The following is a 24,425-nucleotide window of genomic DNA, read 5'->3' on the forward strand; positions in this document are numbered from 1 at the left end:
AATCAAGAAAAATTCATGAAAAATCAGAGACGCCACCGTCTCCAGCAGAATGTGGTTTAGAGCTGGGACGAGTTCATGACATCTGCCCATTGGGACACGGCAGATGTAAACGTGGTACAATTCATACGGCAACTTATAGCCACTTATAGCAGGAGCAACAAAAGTCCCCTGCTTGATGGCTGTGGAAACACCCATCTGCACAAAGCACATGAAAAATAAGAAAAACTGAAGAAAAAAACAGTGTCAAATATTGTTCAAACTGAAAAGCGATTGTTGTTATCAGTTCAGTGTCATTTGAGAATGGGGAGTGTTTGGTTAAACTGATAGAGCGTGAGGCGCTCCATCAACAGTGAAGCTTTTATGGTCATGGAAGCTGAATGAAGAACTAAAGGAAAGCTACTGTGAGGGCAAAGTATACTTTTACCAAACAGAAAAATACATAATTTTTCAACCATTTGGGGCTGTGTGGCAGTAGAAATGAACAATTTATGCACTACTTTGTAGTTGAAATGAAAACAACTTTCATCCAATATCCCCAAAAGATGAGACAAAATTTCATTCATTCATTTCGTGGGCAATATACACACATTTTCATATAATGACATTGTTGCTTTACATTACCAAACCAAAAAAGTAATAAAAAAGTAGCTAAGAGTCGACAAATAAAAAGATAAGAAACTGAGTTTCCAGCTTCAAGCTGTGCGCCACATAAAAAGACATCATGCCAGATAAATGTGTTACGATACCTTTCATCATTAGAATCAGAGCTCTTATTCCAATATAAAGAGAATTTAAGTAAATCTACAGCTGCAGTGGTGAAAAAAAGGGAGTAGTTTTGGGAGAAATTGCAGAGCAAGTGTATAATTTAAATAATGACTATGCTACTGTATATAATGTAATGCCATATTTTTGGCTTGTGGAGGATTGTAGGTGTATTATACCTGAGACTGACTTTTCGTGGTGGTGAACAAAATAAAACAAAACATGCAAGCAGGTGAAGGTGGTGTGTAAAAGTGTACGTAATATTAATTTATATATATATATATATATATATATATATGTATATATATATATATATTCCACTTTAGTTATCCATCTTACTTAAAACAATATCTGATTCCATATACATCCTCATATTCTCTTAGAAACACTCAGCAGCCCTTCTTTTTCGTTCCTTTAACCTTTAAAGAAATATTTCATATTTCTATTCACGAAAGAGTTTATGCAAGTATATTGAAGCAAAAAGAAAAAATATCCCTTCACATCATAGTTAAGTAAAACCACACCCCCAAAAACAACACATGATACATTTTGGCAATATATATATATATATATATATATATATATATATATATATATATATATATATATATATATATATATATATATATATATATATATATATATATATATATATATATATATATATATATAATATGAAATATTCACAAGATGGAATTAGGAAGTTTCTCATTTTGAATTAAAAAAGGAAGCACAAAACACAAGGGGAAATGTGATCTTTCAAGTCTGCTCTGATCCTAAGGCCTTCTGACAGTCTGGGAAATCAAGATGTTTCGATGTTCTTTTATGTAACTTTAGATCCTTCTCGCTGACATGAAGTGGATATTTTAATGTCATGTTTGGTCAAAATCACTTAGATGAATGAATGAAATGGACACATGTTACATCACTAGCTTATCTTTTGCAGGTGAGTTAGTTACTGATGTTACACCTTTGTGTAAGCGTGTTAATAAATGCACTGTTTAAATAGTGCATTTATTTGAACAGGTGCCCACTCTCACACTCACTCCCCTTCCTCATCACACACAGAGGGGAGGACTCAGGAATGTAATCAATAACAAAGCAATGGGTGATAGGGTATTTAAAAGGCCCTTTGGAACTGAATGTTGTGCACGTAGCTGCTTACATACAGGTAACGCAGCTGCCTTTCCGTTTGTGTCTCGTACTCTTTCTCTTATAAGCCGACACTCAAAGATGAACTCTGGTTCCTGTTTTACTCTCTGCAGGTCTAAGTAAGAAGATGAAGGTCATGCAGGGGATCTCCTTGACTCTGCTGCTTGTTATTGCAGCCAGCGCTCAGGTCTTGAAGTCTGGCAGATGTCCCAAGCCAGCAGTTCAGGCCAACTTTGATGCTTCCAGGGTGAATACAGTTCTTATTTTTCCTTTGTCTGCTTGAGAACAAAAAGTAAATCGTAAGTATACATGGTGTTTTATATTCAGTTTATATAAAAATGCTTCCTCCGCAGTATCTTGGTAAGTGGTATGAGATCCAGAAGCTGCCAACAGCCTTCCAGAAAGGTCAGTGCACCACCGCTAACTACAGCCCGATGGGTCCTGGACAAATCAAGGTCCTTAACAGTGAGCTGCTGTGAGTAAACACCAGAACACCAAAAAAAAAATTAAAAAAAACTGTATTTTAAAATGCTTGAACTTATTCTTAAGATATATACAAGTTCCTTTTTCTTTCTTTTTTAATTACAATCAGGCATTGCTTATTCTTGCTTGCTCTTCAAATGATTTTGTGGAAAAAAATAAGTCTATATCATCTTAAATGTTATTCATGTTAGGTATAGATTATATATCTTACAGATAATGTAAATTGAATATCTTTAGCTTTAAAATCTTTTGCCTCATGGGCTCTGTATCAACGACTGCTTTTTTATTCTTCATCAAAATTATGAATGTAAATATGAAGTTGTCGACTAAAATCATAAAACTAATATTATGACAGGAAACATGAGTGAATTAATTTGGCTTGCATGTTTTGTTTAGTTTTTTCTCCTTTTTTTTCTTTTTAAAGTGATGATGGAACCGTTAACTCTCTCACTGGTTCTGCCAAAGTGAAGGACCCCAGTGAGCCTGCCAAGCTGGTGGTCTCCTTTAACAGTAAAACATTTCAACTCATTGCATTTATATTTTAACATTCGAATACAGGTGTGTCAAAAAATTCCAGCAGCTTTAACTCTACAACTCGTCTCTCCTGCAGACTCTCCCCCTGGTCCTTACTGGGTTTTGTCCACCGACTACGACGGTCACTCTCTGGTCTACGGATGCACCGACTTCGGCCTGTTCCACATGGAGCTGTCCTGGATCCTGAGCCGGGAGCCCACCCTGCCGGAGGCCACCGTCGAGCAGCTGAGCAGCATCCTGTCCTCCATCGGAGTCAGCGTGGATCAGATGGTTCCCACCAACCAGGACGAGAGCTACTGCAGCGCCATGAATAACTAAACACATTTTTCTCTTTCAGTTCTGAGGACTTTGAGATGAAAAGGATGTTTTGAATTGAAAACATAATTTGATGAAATGTGTGGAGCTTTTAGCTCCAGCAGTAATCAATGCATTAAACATTTCATGAAGAAATGCATTTTGGGTTTTTACATCAGTATTCTGTTCTGTTAGACTTAGATTTCTCTTGAACTTTCTAATTTAGATTTACAGGTCGGAATTTTCATATTGCAACCATTAAACACACACACACACACACACACACACACACACACACACACACACACACACACACACACACACACACATTTGCATTCATAGTTCCTGGTCAATTATAAGTCTTTTAAAACAAGCTGTCGGACATACTGAGTTTTGATGCATCTAAAGTGATGGTTTAGAAATATTACTGATACTCTAACTCCGATTTCTTCAATGTTTCAAAGCAAAAACAGAATTTAAACTGACTACAAGCAAGAACATAAGAGAGCACCAAGATCTGGGGAGTTTAGAGGTCGTAATGAGTTTTGAAATTTTGTATAAAGCCAAATCAAACATTATACCAAAAAAACACTAAAAACTAAAAACATGTCAAGTTAGTCAGAGGTCGGGAGGGAGGATATTTACTGAATATCAGGAAAGAAAACAAAAAAACTATCCTTGCTGAGGTGCAAAATACATACGAAACAAAACAAAAAAAATATGATTGCAAACCGAGCTTGTTAAAAAAGTTCAACTTTAGGTTTACGTTAAAATGTTAGGTCATGTGGTTCCACTGGATTACTGGACTTCACTGAGTCTAAGTGAATCCAGGAGGGACCTTAGATAGAGATAAATGGGTATAAATAAAGGATGGATGGATGGATGGATGGATGGATGGATGGATGGATGGATGGATGGATGGATGGATGGATGGATGTACGGACGGACGGACGGAGCCCTTTTAGCAGCATATTTCAGCAGTTAATCAGTCATGTATTACATCAGATTACCACAACAAATACCACCAACACCAGTGTCTTTCTTTTAATCTTTCTGTTTTATTAAATAGTTATTTCATGGAAAACACTTAGTGAGGTTTACAAATAAAAAATTGCAGATCTAATTGCGCTATTTGCTTTTGTCAAAGCCGCAGTAAGCTGCATCCTGGTTGGTGGTGATCAGCTTGTCCACATTGACTCCGATGGAGACTAGGATGCTGTGCAGATAGTCTAAGATGTGTTGAGGGAGACTAGCATGCCTGCTCAGGATCCAGGCTAAGTCCAGGTGGAACGCACCGTAGTTAGAGCAACTGTAGACCAGGGCATAGTTGTCGTAGTCGGTGCTCAGAACCCAGTACGGATGAGAACGAGTGTCTGGAAATGACGGAGTCGGAGGACAATGAAAGAAAGTTATATTAATATATAATATTTGTCTTCTACTTATGTAGTATTTTTAGAGACACAGGGAATGAGGGTCCTTACTCTCATAGAATTTGACCTGTAGTTTGGCAGGCTCAACGCGACTGGACACGGCACTGCCATAGATTTCTTTAGTGGCACCACTGGGACTAAAAACAGACCGATAATAAAAGTGACAAAAAAATCCACATATATTAAACTATTATAGGCTCTATAGACATTTTCCATTTCATTTCTACTTAAGTAATAGAGTTTTTAAAAGCAATACGGGTAATGAATGTGACTCACAGCAGCTCTCTGTTGAAGACACCAACCACTCCAGGGCTGATCAGGCTGTAGGTGGCAGTACCGCACTGGCCTAGCTCGAAGAAATTTGGCAATTTCTGGATTTCATACCATTTGCCAAGATACTGCAAAAAGAAATGCACACAAGGTCAAGTTTAGTTTTGATACAGTAGCATGCCACAAAATCACGTGGTGTTCAGATGTGTTTAATGGGACAAATGGTCACCATGAAAGTTATATTTTATTTCAAGGTCCAAAAGTCTGAACAGGCTTGGTTTCTCAGAGTAGACAGACCTTGGTGATGTCAAACTCTGGATGAACAGCAACATTCGGACATCTTCCCGGAGCAATGACCGTAGCGTGGGCTGCCAGGGCAGACAGCAGCGTGAGGGAAAACACCCCGATCGTATTCATTTTTCTCCACAACCTGAAAGAAAGCAAACAAAAAGACTTTTCAGTTATTATATTTCCCGAAACAAATTTTTCTTTTACATTTTCCCAACAGAGATCCAGTATATCAATACAAATAAGAGTAAATAATGGCTGTTTTGAGTGTGTCTTACCAGGTGGCAGTGAGGTTTAGTGTTTTGATCTCATATTTATAGCGGAGGCGTGTGGTAGCTCTTCTTCCCTATCTGCGTATCAGTATTTCAGAAAGCTGTGTGAGATATTTGGCGTCTGCTCACATTCATATTTACTTTAAACACAAAAAACAGGGCCTCTCAAAGAAAGAGATTAACAGGATAGTGTGGTCCTCTGGCCTTGGCTGATGAGTAAATATTTTCATCAGTTATAGTAATATAACCTCAGATAGCTGGCAGGATGTTACACATAACAACAAACTGTGGCTCAGAGCACAGCAGAGTTTGTGTTGTGTCATTGACAATTTGACTGCTTCTCTTGTTTTATCCATTGTTGTGACATTGAAAAGGTCAATAGGCTTATATACATTTAATGGAATGCATTCCGCAGTTCTGTACTAACAGATTGGAAATTATGTTATATAAAGGTATGATAAAGTATTATCTGCTTTCTGCCCGTTTTTAAATTGGCCATGTTTCTGTTTTGGTAGGTAGTTTTTGTTTGTACCCAAGAACATCTATACTTCAGCTGGACATCTGAGTCTGTCTCGACTGCACCTCCAGTTTCTTATCTTCAAAGAGCAGCGATGACTTCCTGATTACGAAACAGGCGGTCATGTACACAACTCATCGAAACTCAGCTCAGCTCATGGTCATGAAAACCAGGACATCAGAACAATGATAGTAGTATCTTGTGTTCAAGCCATCTTGACGGCCAACTTCTCCGTGGGATCGCTGGTATCTCAGACTGCGAGTCAGTAGGAGGATGATACCTCCTACAGCTGCTGCTGCTGCTGCTGATGATGATCATGATGATGATGATGATGATGATGATGATCATTTAAAGGAGCATGAGGCAAGAATAAGAAATGAAACTCATTAGCGCCACGACAACCGTCGGGGGTACTGCAGCCAACAGCGAAGCCGGCACGGGAGAACGGGGAGAACGTGCATGCAGCGTCATGTGACGTCACATCCGCAGGACAGCGCGGGAAATTCAGACTCCGAATTGCAGCACATTTTGCAGCACACAGCCTGTTCAAGGCAACGGAGAGATACACTAGAGGGCTCATTCGTTTTGGTTTGGAACGCTTCATCTGACATTACTAGAAAACTTAAAACGTATACGAATCTTTTTCATAAATCCTGCCTCAATCCTGCCTCAAGCTCCTTTAATCTGACATTATTTTTTTATTTTTTTTTTAATATATTTTTATCCCGGTTTTTTCCCATTTTTACCACCCCGTGCTCCTACCTAAGTGACAGTCCAGGGGCCTCATCTATAAAGCTTGCTTGCGCAGAAAAAGCGCCTGAAAGTTGCGGAAGCCGCCTTCTACGCAAAGTCTCGGATCTAAAAAGAAAAAACTAACCGAAAAATCTGCGTATCTTTACGGCAACTCGGACCCTCCCGTAAGAATTTACTTAAGACACGGGGAACTGGCGACGCAGGCTGTGAGGTGGTGAAATGAAGCCAGATTCATGTCATACTCTTAGTAATGTCATCACATATCACAACATATATATGACTTATAATAAAATAGTGCTGATAACGGAGCAGGCGGCGAGGGGGGGGGGGGGGGAGGGGGGGGCTGCCGCTCCGAGCCCACTACTCCACGCCGAAGAGGAAAAAAGAAAGTGTTCTGATTAAAATAAGGAAAGTTGGACTATATAACAATTGCGTTCATAAGGATAAAGTTTAAAAAAAAATAAAAATTAAAGAAATAGTCTCTTCTCCCCGTGTGTGTCTGCCTGTCATGCACGGGTACATGCGCTCATGTTGTTACAGCCGGAATTATGGTTCTGCGTCACACCAACGCAGAGCCCACGCCGTAGGGTCCGGCGTACGGTGCGCGTCGCCGCGTACCCTACGCCGTAGGCTCTGCGTTGGTGTGACGCGGAACCATAAATCAGCCTAGAGCAGCTCTGAGGGGAGACGGGAGGGAGGAGGGGGAGCGGGGGCTGCCGGGACGCCGTCCCGAGTGTCTGGATGATTTGCTGATCCTACCGTTAGTTTTTAAACTGTAAAAAGTGGGGGGGACAAATACATAATTTTGAAAAGACGGGGGGGACATGTCCCCCCTGTTGCGCCGGGGAACTCACGGCGTTTAGCGCAGCAACGGCGTGCTGCCACTCACTCGCTTTATTTTATTGTATAGCCTACTATTTATATACTTATTCTAACTTTTACTGTGACCACCAAATAATGTGGTTTTCCTGTCCTCCACATCATATCTAGGTCTCCGTGAAAGTCAGTGTCACGGTGGCTGCTACTTCTCATTCATTCTGACGCCAAACTATGGATCTGCGCCAAACAGGCTGCAGAAAGCCACTGCGCATGCTCAGCAGGCTCATCCATATGCATTTCTGGGCGTGATAGGAGGCGGATTCAGCTACGCAACCTTCCAGCTGGACTGCGTGGAAGTCTGCGTGCACATGGTTTTATTGATCCGGATTTTTTTTTGCGCACGGCATTTTCGGCTTTTGAGAGTACGTGCACTTTTAGTATGAATCCTACGCACTCCATTTTAAATGAGGCCCCTGGGCATTGCCATCCTCTACCAACCCCGGGAGGGCCCTGCACTGAGCTCAGGTCTCCTCCTTAACCTGAGGAGTGAGCAGGCCAAAATGATCTGACATTATTACTAGAAAACTTAAAACGTATAGGCATTTTTTTCATAAATCCTGCCTCATGCTCCTTTAAGGACCATTTAAGTTACTTGCAAAACGCAGCAGCTCCCATGACTCAACTGTTGCCATGTTGCAAACTAATAACTGTAACAGTTATGATTTTTACACATTTTCATGAAACTTCAAACTTAATTTTTCTCCAAACTGGAAGTACTGTATGTTTAAAATCCTGCTGGTAAACACGATTTTGTCAAATGTGTAACTTGATGAGATGAGAATATTACACGCTTTAATTTGACAGCATGTGAATACTGTCCTTGAAATTACCATTGTCATGTAAAAAAATAAAGTATAATTTATTTCAAATCACATTTTTTTTGTTTTGTTTGTTTTGTTTTCCCATATCAGGACACCACAAAACGTTTAGTTTAAAATTAAAGTGCATTACAAATTAAATGTAATGTTAATAAGTAAATTATTATTATCATTTATAAGTACGACCTCAAAGCTTCTTTAAGAATTAAAAAGAAAACAAATGAGCAGGTCCTTTCAATCATATAATTGAGTAGGCTATCAGCATGTGTAACGACCTCTGTAAAGAAAAGCATCCGTTTGTGTTACTACAATACCAAAAAGGAAAGACATCAGTGAAGATCTTAGAGAAAACCCTTTTTACCTCTCAGTTCTCCAGCTAATGAATAATGACTACTAATAATCTTATCTTTTGTACCTTTGACGTTGATGGGAGTCTCTCCTCTCTCTGTTCTTCATCCTCTCTTTCTGATCTCCTTTCTCCTGCTCTACCCGGATGGCATTCGGCCGGAGGGCCCCCATTTATGATCCAGGTCCTGCTCAAGGTTTCTTCTTCCTTGCCATGTTTGGCTTTAAGGTTTTTCCCCCACTAGGGGAGTTTTTACCTGCCATTGTTTATGTAATAATTGCTCGGGGGTCATGTTCTGGGTCTCCTAGAGGCGCCTAGAGACAACTTGTATTGTGATAGATGCTATATAAATAACATTTAATTGAATTGGGGTAGGTGGAGAGATAAGTATCTCGGAGTCTTGTTTACGAGTCAGGGAAAGATGAAGCGAGAGATTGACAGACGGATCGGTGCAGCATCCGCAGTTATGCGGTCTGTGTACCGGAGCGTTGTGGTGAAGAAGGAGCTGAGTCAAACGGCGAAGCTCTCGATTTACCGGTCAATCTGCGCTCGCACCCTCACTTATGAACTCTGTGTAATGACCATAGATCGCGGATACCAGCGGCCGAAATGAGTTTCCTCGGCCAAGTGCCTGGGCGGTCCTTAGAGGTCAGTCACTTGGGAGGAGCTCGGAGTGGAGCCACATTTACACATAATTCAAATATTCCTCTATTCTAAATATCACTCACACCGGAAAAGCTGTTGTCAATCTTCCCAGGAATGATGTTTCAAAATATTCCCCAAAAGAAGCAATCTATGTACTGCTCTGAAAGCTCTAGAAAGACTCTAGATATCTCAGTTAGCATGCTAGGTGTTCACATTTATGACAAACAATAATAAAAAGACTACTAAGTATGGCCTGTTTGGGTTGCCAGCAGAGAGCTTCCTTTTTTCTTAAAAGGACACTTAGGTCAACAAAGTTGCACCTGAACAAACACGAGACTTCTGTAGAAATGTGTTTTGGATAAGTGGAACCAAAGTTGAGGTTGTTTGGTTGTAATAAACATCGCTGAGTATGGTGAAAATCAACACAAACCAGGCATCTTGTTATTCATCTGAGGATTTATTTAACCAGTCTGAAAATCTGGAAAGCACTAGGTTATATTTTTATTATGTTCTCATAGGTAATATCATGGGAATAAAAGAGCAAGTTTTCTGCACAAATTGTTACTCTAGGGATTCTTGGGGATGATGGATCCATCTATCCAGGATATCACCGTTAATCAAGGTCTAAACAAGATTTAGTTCGGGCAGGAAAGACGTAATGCCTCTTTCTCAGAGGGATTACAGCTTAAGTTACATTCGTCAATTGACAGCAAAGGTACAGGAAACACAGCGATCCGGACAGCAGGTTGTTACTGTAATTAGAAGATGGATGGTGTCCGTGTCTCCATTGACCTGGTGAATTTATAGCCAGGCCTGTTTGTTAAGGTTAAACCTGCTCTGATCTCTTCGCCTCAAAGTGACTCCATAATGCTGGATGCAAACAACACGAACCAAAATCCCACGTAAAAAGCTTACACCTAGGAGATTCTTAAATTAGCGGTTTAGATTTCGTAAACCCTGTTCTCTTAAATCCTAAGTCATTCAATAAAAATTAGTTTGTTCCCTCATTTACAAACAAACAAGAGCACATAAGAAGCATGATACCCTGTGACTGGTAAATTAATATTTATATGAAACTTCAACTTTGGGTTACAAAGATTACAAAAATTGTATAATTAATAAAAAAATATATATGCTTTGTGCTCTAAATGAAGCGTGCACGTTTGACTTGACGTAAAGTTATTTGATTTGTTTAATCTGTGTCGCAGTCATGCTGGTGTTTCTGACCAAAAATGTTAAAGATATTATTTGAGCAGGTCTAACAGCATTTTGTTGCTGTTATATTCTGAATCATTTTTATTTGGTCTGAAATCTAATTTAGTCCGCATTTTGAATTCACCATGAGAATTTCAATATTTTCATGCTGATTTGGATGGATGCAACATGGATAATAGATTTAACAGTTTTTGATTCAATTTTGGACAAAAATTCTTGATTTAGATTTTGTTTTTCACAATAAAATGTTCAATATGCTACAATGTGTAAATATTCTGATCATTGTTGTGTTTATGATGTTATAACCTCCCACTTCAGTGCTACAGACAGCGCTACTTACGACTGCCACTTGAACAAGCCTCAGAGTACAATGATTTTCTTTTTAAGCATTTGAAGTTTTAGTCTCTCACACTTACAATCAACCTGATGGCACAAATGCAATCTAATATTCATAATTATTCTTCATTTTTGTGGAATGACCTAAAAATAAGAATCATGTTTTCAATTCTTTAGCATGAGCATTTTAGACTGTAAGTTGTCATATGTGGTTTTTTGCATGTTCAGAGGATCACACACACAGGGTTAAACTTGTCTCTTGACCTTCGAACAGCAGCCCTGCACATGAGCGTTGTAATCAGAATCATATCTTATTCTGGATAAAGTGGAAATATTTAATCAGTCTCAGGAGTCATTTTTGAGATAGTTTAGGCATCTGGCTAAGATGGGGGGAGAAGCATGTCCGACCAAGAGGAGACCCCAGGGCAGAGCCAGGCAGGCTATGCTGCAGAAATGACATCTATTTGCTGGCTGGGAAACACAATATTCTCCTATAAGGACTAGATGAGATGACTGAGGTCCCTTCAGATGGATGGATGGATGGATGGATGGATGGATGGATGGATGGATGGATGGATGGATGGATGGATGGATGGATGGATGGATGGATGGAGCAGCATTTGTGCCACGAGACACCTCATTTCCCAACTTACTTTGAAGTTTCATTGTTGATGTGTCGGTGTGTGTGATACAGAACACTTTTGTGTTGATGCTTCAAATCATTCATGCAGATTTTTGTACAGAGGATTCATTTTACTCCCAGTCATCGCACAGAAAAGTGCTTGACAAAGGAAATGTTGTTACTGTTCATCCTGATCCACATCCCAGTTAAGTAAGACATTATGATACTGATGAGTATAATGGAATATGAAGGCTTGAAAGGTGGATGAAGTAGTGGTGGGGAGTTGGTTTTGAAACAAAATATGGACTGATGCTCCTCTAATGCAGTGGTGGGCAACGTTTTTCTCATAGGACCATATTCTCACAGTTAAAGTTGGCAAAGGGCAAGACATCCCATGATTTGATTAAAAAATGGACTCAAGAGTCACTTTTGAGTTACTTTTGAGTCTGTTCTCTCCTCACCCCCTTTCCTCTCAGCATACAATCCTCTCTTTACCAATAAAGTCCATTAAGGCCACATAATAAAAAAAATGCTGCCAGTTAGCATCTTGTACTTGTTAAAAACATAGACTTAAAAAAAGAGAAGAAGAAAAAGCTCAAAGCAGGTTATAATCAAGCTTTCCTGTGCACCTGATTTACACTGATGAAGGTTCAGAGGAGCTGGGCATCTCAACAACTCGGCAGGCTAAGTTTATTTGCAATGCACACTTCATGGATTGAAGAGAGTTTAAAAACTAACCTGTGATGGAAAGGAATAATCCAGTCAAGTTTATATTCTAGTGGACAGATAAATACATTAAAACATTTATATACTAGGTTGCATTCAGTGGGCTTAAATGTCTGTAGAATGCAGTCTGTGTTGATTTAGTGGCCATCTAACAACATAAAACTGTACTGAATCCAGGTTTGTTCAGCTCCCCACCGACTCTTTGCTTTCCTGCACAGCTGAACAGGGATTCAGATGCATTCTTCACCTCTGTTGTTTGGTTACATCTCTTAGCATTCGTCTGAGCACACCTACCAGCACACCAGGCATAAAAAAAAACATTCAAAGAAGTGCAGGCCCACGCTGTAAGCTTGGTGAGCACAAACTGTCAGATTAAGAGGTCTGAGAGGATGATCCAGCCAACATTCAGTCGGATTTCTGGCAAATTACCACCAAGCACGTTTAGGTCAACCGTTTAGCACCCTGTGGAGTGCAATATTTCTGACACTCAAACTAGGCATCTGGAGAAGAAGAAAAAAATACTGATCTGTGGGATTGTTGAAGTCTATGACCAGCAGCTTGCCGCTTCTCTGCATGGTGCCCCAGAGCAACGAAGGAGGGGTTGACCATTTTGCCACTGGAAAAAGAAGCTAAGCATTTAGGTGTCTTAACTGTGGCCTAAAGTGCTAACAAGGGATTAGTGAGGTAAACGTTGAAAGAGGTTTAGCACTCCATGCTTAAGACCAGTGCTGCTTCAGTAATTACACATCAGTTGCAAGGTGCAGCAAGCGGTTGGATGGGAGATCATAGTGATGTCAGGGCAGGGAGGGCTTACCACAGGAGATAAGGCCAGCTAATGGAGATGAAATGAATCGGTATTTAAAAGGTCTTTTTTAGTTAAGGCACTTGTCTGGCAGCAGACCAGTTGGCAGGTCAGCGGGATGCTGTTTAGCTGGAAGTGAAGGAGGAACAGTCTTCACAGGTTCTGCTGGATTTCACAAAGCGTTGTATACTTCTCTTGTTCTTATCTGAACTGAGGAAAGAAGACAACTCCATCTTCTTCTCACCGGCGCAAACTCGAAGGTAAGTCAATTAAAATCTCCACTTTTGGTTTTTGGTGTTTATTTGTTTTGTTTACTGCTCTTTTTTTCGTCTCCTACTTTTTTTTTCATTGTAATCCTATGTTATTTGTGCCTGGTTTCGCTATGCTTTTGCTTGCTGCAAAAACTCACAAAATGATAACCTTTTATTTAAATGGGTGCATTTTATGTTTTTGCTTTAGATTTTTAATGCAACAACAAAAAAAATTGCTTTTTATTCATGTTTTAAAGTAAACAATGAAAAAACATATACTAATAAAAGTTACTGATGCATCCGGAAGTGATTAATCTGAAGGCTGGTGTGATTATAAGAGAAGATAAAAATCCTCATAATTAACTTAATAATTAGACCAGATTCTGCAAATAGTATGGCTAGTATATGTAGTATAATAACAATGATGGTGAAGAAAGGGCACATTTTCATACAACATTTGTCATGTGAGCTTGTGTGTACACGTGTTAAACTAATATTACCTTCTGCTTGCCACTAATTGCACAAGTCTCAAGAAATGTAATCTTCATGCAACTGGCCGAATTTGAATGGCTTTAGCTAGTGTGTGTTGTGTTAGGGATTAGGAAGGGCTAGACACTGCTTCTGTCTTGTCTGATATGACCTCCTAAGGGCTCCATCTAAGTTGTCAGCAATTTTTCCCTTTAATTCATTCTCATAATGAGATTAACCAGGCAACTGCAAATCCAAAGAGCCCAATCCCTGGATTTGGCAGCTGCGGTGTGGCCTCTGCTCGCTGACCAAATACAACAGGGGTTGGCTGTCGGCTAACCTTTGGTAACAGTTTCACTCACAATATGCCAGAGCTACTGAAAACACACATCTGATTCATAACTAGCAGGGAGAGGAGATGTTTGAACTGTGTTTTAGCAAAAAAAAACAAAAAAAGACGTCATCTACATTCAAAAGACTTAAAATTGTGAGCAGGCTGAAACAGGACTGAAACAAACTGCAAAAAGTTATCTTTTCAAAGATAAGGTGGAAGTTTGTGTCACTCAAGTTAGTTTATTGTCACTCAAATTGGCTAAAAAACTTTTGTATTTGTCGGGTACTGCAATGACATTTTTTATGCCTGAAATTATTTCTTAAATTGTGGTATAGCAGTCCTGACACAAATTGTATTGAAATTCAAAATTGAAAAACATCAGCAAATATTACACATGTTGACTCTGGAAATGTTTATATTTATGCATCTTTGTGTAAATTATGTTGCACAGAATTGAAGGGGATCATTTTTATACGGGCATAATTGTGACTTGCAATATTAGCATGCATTACAAAAAAAAGCGATTTCACATGGATGTTGCCAAAAAACAAAAGCAGAAGTCAAAAATACTATTTCATTTTCAACAGTTTGAAAATCTTTTTTCACATTTCATCTGAGAATATTTTACATGGAGATATGAAAAGACTTGCAATGATGGATGGATGGATGGATGGATGGATGGATGGATGGATGGATGGATGGATGGATGGATGGATGGATGGATGGATGGATGGATGGATGCAAAATGAGTCACTTACTTAGTTAGTTAGTTAGTTAGTTAGTTAGTTAGTTAGTTAGTTAGTTAGTTAGTTAGTTAGTTAGTTAGTTAGTTAGTTAGTTAGTTAGTTAGTTAGTTTATTTGTCCACAAGTGGAGATTTGTCTTTTGTCTCATAATACAAAAACAACAGTAACATGACACAGCAACAAACACTTAACATTTACACGCAAAACATCTTAGTGGCAAAAAAGGAGGAACAACAAAGGCATGTACATAAAAGACAGGTCTACCGAGACGTGCCCTCATTCAGTGCCTTAATGGCGTTGGGAATAAATGAGTTTATCTCTCTTGCCTTAAATAAAAGCTTTGAGAGCTTTTGTTTTTCTAATACCTGATGAGAACGACACTTCTGCTAACAAAAGCCATTGTTTACTCTTTAATTATTTGTCCGAACACATGCTGAGCACTCCTTTACTAAAGCACAGTTTGTAGATTTGGATCAAGATTATGTTACTCAGCTGACGTGTTGACTAATTTACTATAATGTGATGGAACTGTTAAATCTGTCAGCTGCTCAGCAACGGAAATTTTAAACCTATAAGACCTAATCATGTTGTGATTGTTCAAACTCCCACCTACACATGTATGTAAAGGGGATAAAGTTACAAGACCCAAGGGTCAAAGCTTAGTGACCTTTTGAGCATTAAAGTGATGAAAAACTTTGAAAAACATTCCTTGTCCTTCGCTGATGTTAGCTGTTGGGAGCCGAAGGGTGCATGTGTTTGCGGCACATAGCTCCACATAAACCGATTGCATCCCCAGATTTATTCCCAAGGTGTTTTTAGGACATCCTGGGAGCTAATGGAGACTAATAGGCTTAGCACTTAGAGGTGTATTGTCCGCGATGCTTACTGGCAAGGTTTGCTGAGGGTAAAACTCTAAACGTGCGGATTACTTCCAACACATCCCTTTAAAGTGCTGTATAGCCAGGACTTAGCTAATAGGATCCTGGGGGTAGTGGGGGCCTGAGAAGGTGGGGATGGTCGGGAAGGTCAGCAGATGTATGCAGCAGACTGTTGCAGGACTAACAGGAGGATTACACCCTTCAGATTACATGGGTCTCAGAAGGAACCTCAGGGGCAAGGCCTCGGGGCAAATCTCATGCCAGCATTTGTCTGGGAAAGGAGCGGCAGAAATTTTACAAAGTTTATCCCTGAACCCTACACTGTCAAACGTGCATCAATCAGATTCTGTTTCAATCTGCAAATACGATGATCCATACAAAGAGGAGGCTGGTGAAATTCTGTGTGGTTTGCATTCATATTTTTGCAGCCAGATGCATTTTGCAGGCTGGACTTGGATTAGCAGAATTGGATTATTGTTTCGTTTACAGTATCATATTTTGTAATGGGATTTCCGCAGAGTAGAAGGCTAATTGGAGCGGCCTAAGTCGGTTGTATTTCTGCACACAAGCTGTTGGCTCAGCAAAGAACAATGCAGCCATTTGAGTATTTTGTGCATGTATGTGTGTGTGCATGTACACAAGTGTGTTTTTATTGTACTTTTTTGCCCTTGCTTGTAAAGATTGAAAAATATGTGAGGGGAAAAAAAATAATCTGCAAGATTACTATTCAGCTGGTCTTTAGATGAGGGCAGGATTTGGATTTAAAGGTTTAGGTTTGTTTTTGATGACTGTCGAGGTTGCAGTAAAGGCAGGTTTAACATTGATAATGCTGCAGAGCTGAAAAAGATGAGAATGTCGGAGGCTGTATTTAGCTATCTATGTGCAAGAATTATCCACGGGGAGGTCCTTCCATAGTTTCAAAAGGCTATACTCTTCATCAATTAAAAACACCATCATTATCAAAAATCTGTATTGTTCTGCATACAGCTACAAAAATGACTATGTTGCTTTGTGAAAATACTTCCGTGTGTTTTTCTCCTGTATATTATCTATTATTATCTAGATAGTATACACATGCATGACGCAGATTAATCACCCCTCTCATGTCCTGTAACTTGCAGTTAAGGCCATCAGTTATGTTAAGTGCGATGGGTAACTGCTGCACCCTGGTGGTGAGAAGAAGAAATTACAAAAATCCCTACAGATTGCATTCCCTAGTCTTGATTTTCCCAACAACTCATGCTACACAGCATCTGCCATTTCTTATAGACTGTTATTTAATTGAAATTCACAGGAGCAACTTTCAAGAACTATTTGAACAATTGGCTGTCAAATGTTCCAGTTTGGGAGAATTCCCTTTATTGATCTGCCTTTCTGTACCATTCACATGAAGGTGAAAGGCAGTCTGTCTGTCTGTAATGACCCCACGGGAGCAGATGAGGAAGATGACGGCACTGGGAGAGCAGGGGACTCTGGATGAGAAACACTGGTATCGGCTGGTCAACGGCATGTCTGCTGGAGGTGAGGACGTTTAAAAATATAATTAGTTCAATGAATAGCTTTTGAAATAGATTTCTATGTAGTGTTGATGGCTGGATTAAGTTCAGCTCTGAAGCTCTGAACATTTTAAATAGACTGAAGGATTTCTTTGTAGAAGCTACATATTTCAGCTTTCATAGTCAGTCCGTGCTCCAGGATTCATATCTAAGCTGATCTGTTGTCCTCTTTCAGAGTTGAGGCAGAGACAGGAGCTGATGATGAGGAACCAAATGGCCATGGCTCCACAGATCCTCGCCCAGGGTCAGCAGAGGTTACAAGGGGTCCCGACACAGTTCGAACATCGATTCATGGAAAGGTCTGTACCTGAATTCTCTTTCAGATCTCAAGCAGAAACTGGAGGGGAAATATGGCGACAATCCTTTGCCCAATTAAAGTGTTTAAAGGCTTGGATTCGCCTAAGCAGTCAGCACCTCTGCACAGATTGAGGACACAAAGAGCTGCTTCACTGTCTCTGCTTTATTGACCTCTTGTTGTTTGTCACCAGGGAGCTGGTTCCTCCCAATGAGATGGTTGCTTCTGAGGCCAGACAGATTCACATGGGATCTCATCTTGGTCCACCGTTGACCCCTCATGCTAACGTCCTGCCTGGGAGAGCATTCCCTGGACCTGGTAAGTGCAAGAATCACATTTCAGAGAATTTCCTAGACCAGGGGTCGGCAACCCAAAATGTTGAAAGAGCCATATTGGACCAAAAACACAAAAATCTAATATGTCTGGAGCCGCAAAAAATGAAAAGTCTTAGAATGAAGGCAAATGGCAAAAGGGGAAATGTCGAGAAAGAAGTCGAAATGTCGAGAAAAAAGTCGAAATTTCGAGAAAAAAGTTGAAATGTCGAGATTAATGTTGAAGTACAATCTCAAGAAAAGTCGAAATGTCGAGAAAAAAGTCGAAATGTTGAGATTAGAAAGGAAAGGAAAAAGGAAGAAAAAAAGGCAAAAAATAAGAAAAAAGACAAAAAAAAACAAGAAAAGAAAAGAAAAAAGAGGAAAAAAAGAGAAAAAAAAGAAAATAAAGAGAAAAAAAGAAGAAAAAAGGAAAAAAAAAAGGTCAAACTTTTTTGAAAAAGCTCCAGGAGCCACTAGGGTGGTGCTAAAGAGCTGCATGCGGCTCTAGAGCCGCGGGTTGCCCACCCCTGTCCTAGACAGACTGTACCGTTTGCAGGTGTTAGGTTTAGCCTCAACCAGGCGCGTCATTTCCACCGGGGACGGTGGGGACGCGTCCCCACCACTTTGTCTGACGAGCAGATTTGTCCCCACCACTTAAAAAAAAATAAAAAATAAAAAAATTAAGTAAGACGCGATTTGTCCCGTATTTTCATTAACGCCCCATACACACGTCTGTCACACACACATCAACACTAAATGTATCAATAATGAACACAATAAAACACAGGAAACATTAAGGCCAGCAAAATCTTAGTGGCGGGACAACAGGACCTGCTGCGTCTGTGCCCAGATCTTTATATGTGTGTGACAGACATCGCTGCGGGGAGGACTGAGCTTCACCTCCAGGTAGGAGTTGGGAATTGGGAATTAAAAGTTGCGTTCTGCAGGCCCGGTTCTACGAGGGTGCATAAGCATGCATTGCACCCTCATTTTACGTGTCTTCATGCTCAGTTGAAAAGACGAAAAGTCTGAAAAAACTGACAAATGCACCTGATTCATGGTTCCGCGTTAAATCGACGGCGTAGCCTACGGCGTAGGTTACGCAGCGTCGCGTACCCTACGTTCGCATCCCTGCGTATCCTACGCCGTACGCTTTGCGTTGGTGCAACGCGGAACCATAAATCAGCCAGTGTCCGTCACTGATCTGCAAGACGCTGCTCTCTGCTGCTCCGTTAACACAAAGTAACCATGGATATTCCCAAGTGGTTCAGCACAACGACATAAACAAGTTTACAGGGTGTCTCAGAAAATTAGAATATTGTGATAAAGTCCTTTATTTTTCTGGAGTCCAAAAATGTCATACATTCTGGATTCATTACAAATCAACTGAAATATTGCAAACCTTATATTATTTTAATATTGCTGATTATGTCTTACAGTTTAAGATTAAGATTCCCAGAATATTCTAATTTTTTGAGATAGGATATTTGAGTTTTCTTTAACTGTAAGCCATGATCAGCAATATTAAAATAATAAAAGGCTTGCAATATGTATATGATGTTTCCGACGACCTAAATTAGACCGCGCAGATGGTAGTAGAAGTAATGGGCCTAGCTCATACCCAGCACTTTTCAAACCTTACTCAGGTTTATGGTAAATGTCCCCACCACTTCTGAAATCAAACTGACGCCCATGGCCTCAACAGCTTTTGATGCTGATTATTCCCTCTATTTTTTTCAGCTGGCTATGGCTTCTTGCCCTCAGAACCCATGGAAACAGTTGCCCGGCGACAGGAGCTCATACACAAGCAAAATATAGCCAGGTAGTGCAAGCAGACTGTAATAATCATCTCTGAAAATGATTATACATACACACAAATAAAAGTGAGATTTGGTTCAAATGTGTCTTTGTGTGTGCTCCTCTTCAGAATGGAGATGAATGCCATCCTGCATCAGAAAGAGCTGGAGAATGCTCACCAGAAAGGCCTGATGGGAATTGAGAATCCTATGTCCTACCCTTCCAACCCCTTGCTGTTCAGAGGGCGTCAGCGCATGCCGGACAGTCACGATGTCTTCGTCCACCGTCCTTCCCTTGATGAACTGCACTCCAATAGTATACTCATGTCTGCCAGTCCTTATCCACCAATCAGCACCCTGCACAGGGAGAGGGGCCGGAGGGCCGGGAGGAGGCCCACCATTCACAAGAGCACAGAGAGCCATGTGTCCAATATGAAAGGCCAAACCGAAGATAAAAATGTAGAGCAAAGCCCAGAGACCACTTCAGGGGAGGAGAAGGACATTGAGCCTAAGGGAGACATGGGAGAAGAGTGCACCACCAGTAAGACACACCATCAAACCAAAATAGACTCTGAACTCCCCACGGGAAGCAGAAAGAACTACAAAGAGGGGGAGGCAGGCCTACGCAAGGCCTGTACGACCACCCAGGATAGCTGCTCAGATGTGGCCAACGGCGGCGCAAATGACAAAGACATGTCCAGCCAATGTTCTGCTTTCCAGGAGAAATTCGTGTTTCCGTCCACTGGTGGAGCTCTGGCAGGGATGCCTTATATGTACCCCGTCCCTGGAAATGGTTTCCTGCCTCCTGGTCAGTTAGTGAAAATAAATGTAGGGTTGATCTCAAGGCTTACATTTGTGAAATGTTTCAACTTACATACTTTCATTGTTTTCAAGGTCCATCAAATATCTTTCTAAACGGCGAAGAGGCACCTGAAGATATAAGGAAGTGGACAGTGAATGACGTTTACAACTTTATCAACAGTATACCCACGTGTTCAGAATACGCTCAGGTTGGTGGCTGTGATGTTTAGTACCTGTCTTTTTCGGTATTCCCTCTGCTGTGGGATTGTTTCGCTCATGTGATATGTTTTCACCAGACGTTCAAGGACCATATGATTGATGGGGAGACGCTGCCGCTCTTGTCAGAGGAACACCTACTGGACACACTGGGGCTCAAACTGGGACCAGCTCTGAAGATCCGCTCACAGGTACACAAATACTACAACTACATAGCCTTTGGAAGGAGAAAAAATGCAAGGATGGTGTGAAGGGTGGAATATGTCAGTTCTCCATGAGTTTATAAACTGAATACCTGACTTTGTAAACGTCTCATAGTTGAGAGAAACCCCTTTCATATCAGAGTATATCTGAGGCATAAACCCTGATGAACTTGTTTGAAGTTGGATGTAGAAACAAGAAAATACATTTTATTGTCCAACAAAATCAGAAGACGATTATCAGCATCTGGGGTTTAAAGCAACACCCCCTGCTCTAGGTATTATTCATGTACAGGTACATGAGAAGATTTGGTATTGTGGTGGAATGCTGTGGTGATACACTGTTTTTTCAGATTTTCCAAAAAAAGGCATCATTTTATGAAAAATGCAGGTGTATCTAAAAATCTTAACAATAGATCTGTTGTGTTCACGCCACTCTATATCCCTGACTACAGCGGAGCATATAGATGTGCAGTGTTGGCAAAAGAATCACAGACAACACTGTGATGATGAGTAAAGATGGTCCAGCACATCATTTAAAGTCTGTGCACTCAGTACTCGAGTTGTAAAAAAAAGTCAGGGGGGATGGTGGATTTTATCATATGGGGACAGATAATTTGTGCTGATTACAAATAATATAATATATTACAAATAATAGCACTGACCAAAACACCTGGAGAAATACTGCAGGAATGACATAGCAGCAGTTAAATGCAGCCTTCTGTAAGCTTTAAATATCCACTGGGCTTACATCAAATACATCAAAACACAAAAATAAAAAACTGTTTTCTGAACTTATCAATATGATTCTGTCCTTCACAGGATAAGTAAAATGGATCACTGCAAAAACTCAAAATCTTAATCAAAATATTTGTCTTATTTCTAGTTAAAATGTCTCATTTTAGTAAAAGAAATATCATTAGACTTAAAACAAGACTTATCACTGGAAAAAACAACAATTTTCACTTGTTTCAAGTAGATTTTCACTTAAAATAAATAGAAAAATCTGCCAGTGGAACAAGATTTTTTTGCTTGTAATAAGAAGATAAATCTTGTCCCAATGGCAGATTTTTCTACTTATTTCAAGTGAAAATTTACTTGAAACAGGTGAAAATTGTCAAATAAGTAATTTTTCTGCTGTTATTTTTCTGGTGATGACTCTGAATGTTGAAAAAGCAGTAAAACCACATTCATTGATTAAATGATGGGATGGAAAGGAGGGATGGCAGTTTTACAGGGGGGATGATTTTGACCGTTTCTATTTCAGGAGGGATGCCATCCCCCCTCATCCCCCCTCAACTCCAGTACCGTGTGCACTCTGTTGTGTCTTATGAGCAGATGTATGAACGTTGTTGTGGTGAGCTGCCCCCATGTGGTCGGAAGTGGTATTGCTTAACTCATATGAATCACTCATCCGACCCTCACACAGTGACCTCTATAAAAAGAGGCCTGTGGAGGAAACTCACGTGGATTATGTTGCACTGCTGCATTATACATAATTGTGGCTGTAATATTTTTCTGTGCTCCCCACGCCTCCACAGGTGTCCAAGCGCCTGGGCAGCATGATGTACATGATGAACCTGCCGCTCTCCAACGCCACTCTGCAGGCCACTCCTGAGAAGCCTGGAGATCGCTCCCCAGAGATCGGCTCCCCAGTTAACTGCAACAGTGAGGACATGGCAGCGAGTCCAAGAGACCCTGATGTCCTCAAATCCATTGAGCACCTCCATGAGACAGAAAATAATTCACCCCCATCGGCCAGCAGTGAGACGGCCTGATGACTTAACAACATGGACAAAGAAAACTGAACTTCAAAAATGAACTCTTGCTGCTTTGGCAGTGAATATATTTATATTGTGATTCACTGGATTTAAGATGATTTTTTTTTTTTTATTACATAAATCCAACACAATGCCCAGATGTGGGCGAAATATTTGTATTAAGTACATATTTTTTAAGAACAGCTTTGGATTCAAACTAGTGTGAATTTTGACATATGACACATACAGTAGAAGGGCCTGTATCACTTTTCTTCATTTTCATCTTCTCTGATTGTAGCTTTCTTAGTTTTGAAACCATGAAGCATCATTTTTTTGACATGGACTGACATAAAGGCAATAGAAATCCTACTGAAAGCATTTAACAATCAAACAATGACATATTTATTTGTTCTCGGTTTGATATTTCGTATTTTTTGCTTTTCATGGATTATTAATAAAGTTTTTTCTACATAGAAACCTGCATCTTCTTCCCATGATATAGAATATATATGTCAAGATCAAGTTTAATATTTAAGTAAATGTATTGCTGAATCCCATGATTCTCTCTTTTGAGGTTTTGTTATGCAAATAATGTCCACAATGTGACCAGAAAAAAATAACCTGACATGTTTCAATTTTGATGACACGTGAAACGTAACTGCGTCACAGCAAAAACGTTCCTGCTTCAACTTCTACAGACCAAAAACGTGTCTGTCAGGTTAACGGGTGATTGTAAATTGTCTAAAGGAGTGAACGTGATTATATGTGGTCCTGTGATGTACTGGTGACCCTTGTAGGGCGTACCCCTACCCTTTGTCCAAAGAACAGCTAGAATAGACTCCAACAGACCCCAAAAACTCACAGAATAAGCAGGTTTAGTTAATGGTTGGGTGACATATGAATGACATAGTTTACAAATATTACAAATATTTTCTAGGACCAGTATCAGAAATGTGCATGACTTTTCTGCCTTATCACTAACTGGAAATTAATTTTTGGTTTTTCAACTGCTCTAAGGACAATACAGCTGTTCTTGTTGGGATCTGAAATGTATCTGCTTCCCATAATTTATATTACACCATCTATCCATCCATTTTCTATACCCGCTTTATCCTTTGCAGGGTTGCGGGGGTCTGCTGGAGCCTATCCCAGCTCATTACAGGCGAGAGGCAGAGGTTCACCCTGGACAGGTCTCCAATCCATCGCAGGGCCACATATATACAAACAACCAGACACACTCACACTCACACCTACGGGTAATTTAGAACCATCAATTAACCCACCATGCATGTTTTTGGACTGTGGGAGGAAGCCGGAGTACCTAGAGGGAACCCACGCAAGCATGAGGGGGCATGTAAACTCCACACAGAAAGACCGAAATAAATATTAACTAAATAATTAACTAACCCCCTCTGGGCCAGGGAGTCGAAACCGGGAACCTTCTTGCTGTGAAGCAACAGTGCTAATCACCAAGCCACCGTGCTTCCCTATATCACACCTTTATGGACCAATCAATTAATGTGCTTTTCTTCTTAGACAACAGCTTTTTAGTCAGTGATGAATATTCATTTCCTGCAGAGGCAGGTCTTTGTTTTAAAAGTAATATTAATCTCCGAAGGGAAATTCATTTAAAAAAAATTATAGGAAAAGTCCCTATTTTGTTTGTT

The 24,425-nt window shown here is 40.1% G+C and overlaps 3 protein-coding genes across 3 annotated transcripts; 2 read left to right on the forward strand and 1 right to left on the reverse strand.

The window, feature by feature from the left end:
* The first annotated feature begins 1,840 nt into the window (after positions 1 to 1,840).
* On the forward strand, positions 1,841 to 3,381 carry apoda.2 (apolipoprotein Da, duplicate 2). The gene is made up of 5 exons (XM_061731192.1): positions 1,841 to 1,933; positions 2,028 to 2,161; positions 2,268 to 2,389; positions 2,822 to 2,907; positions 3,008 to 3,381. The coding sequence occupies exons 1-5, from the start codon at positions 1,867 to 1,869 to the stop codon at positions 3,247 to 3,249; spliced, it is 651 nt and encodes a 216-aa protein (XP_061587176.1). The 5' UTR covers positions 1,841 to 1,866; the 3' UTR covers positions 3,250 to 3,381.
* A 904-nt stretch (positions 3,382 to 4,285) lies between these two features.
* Positions 4,286 to 20,080, reverse strand: LOC133452229 (apolipoprotein D-like). The gene is made up of 5 exons (XM_061731447.1): positions 19,962 to 20,080; positions 5,223 to 5,355; positions 4,932 to 5,053; positions 4,707 to 4,792; positions 4,286 to 4,598 (listed from the first exon to the last, which is right to left on the reverse strand). The coding sequence occupies exons 2-5, from the start codon at positions 5,340 to 5,342 to the stop codon at positions 4,354 to 4,356; spliced, it is 573 nt and encodes a 190-aa protein (XP_061587431.1). The 5' UTR covers positions 5,343 to 5,355; positions 19,962 to 20,080; the 3' UTR covers positions 4,286 to 4,353.
* Positions 13,120 to 23,176, forward strand: samd7 (sterile alpha motif domain containing 7). Its single transcript, XM_061731194.1, has 9 exons — positions 13,120 to 13,404; positions 17,214 to 17,341; positions 17,552 to 17,675; positions 17,865 to 17,989; positions 19,726 to 19,807; positions 19,913 to 20,589; positions 20,676 to 20,791; positions 20,879 to 20,989; positions 22,540 to 23,176. The coding sequence occupies exons 2-9, from the start codon at positions 17,239 to 17,241 to the stop codon at positions 22,774 to 22,776; spliced, it is 1,575 nt and encodes a 524-aa protein (XP_061587178.1). The 5' UTR covers positions 13,120 to 13,404; positions 17,214 to 17,238; the 3' UTR covers positions 22,777 to 23,176.
* The last annotated feature ends 1,249 nt before the right edge of the window (positions 23,177 to 24,425 follow it).

Source organism: Cololabis saira, chromosome 10, assembly GCF_033807715.1.
Source record: "Cololabis saira isolate AMF1-May2022 chromosome 10, fColSai1.1, whole genome shotgun sequence".
NCBI lineage: Eukaryota > Metazoa > Chordata > Actinopteri > Beloniformes > Belonidae > Cololabis > Cololabis saira.

Coding starts and splice junctions, on each gene's coding strand:
- apoda.2 (XM_061731192.1), top strand. CDS start 1,867: ATGGGTGATAGGGTATTTAAAAGGCCCTTTGGAACTGAATGTTGTGCA. Junction 1,934..2,027: donor ACGTAGCTGCTTACATACAG/GTAACGCAGCTG, acceptor TACTCTCTGCAG/GTCTAAGTAAGAAGATGAAG. Junction 2,390..2,821: donor GTCCTTAACAGTGAGCTGCT/GTGAGTAAACAC, acceptor TTCTTTTTAAAG/TGATGATGGAACCGTTAACT.
- LOC133452229 (XM_061731447.1), bottom strand. CDS start 5,342: ATGAATACGATCGGGGTGTTTTCCCTCACGCTGCTGTCTGCCCTGGCA. Junction 4,793..4,931: donor GTCTTCAACAGAGAGCTGCT/GTGAGTCACATT, acceptor GTCTGTTTTTAG/TCCCAGTGGTGCCACTAAAG. Junction 4,599..4,706: donor ACAGGTCAAATTCTATGAGA/GTAAGGACCCTC, acceptor CGTCATTTCCAG/ACACTCGTTCTCATCCGTAC.
- samd7 (XM_061731194.1), top strand. CDS start 17,239: ATGACCCCACGGGAGCAGATGAGGAAGATGACGGCACTGGGAGAGCAG. Junction 17,342..17,551: donor CAACGGCATGTCTGCTGGAG/GTGAGGACGTTT, acceptor GTCCTCTTTCAG/AGTTGAGGCAGAGACAGGAG. Junction 20,990..22,539: donor CTCTGAAGATCCGCTCACAG/GTACACAAATAC, acceptor ACGCCTCCACAG/GTGTCCAAGCGCCTGGGCAG.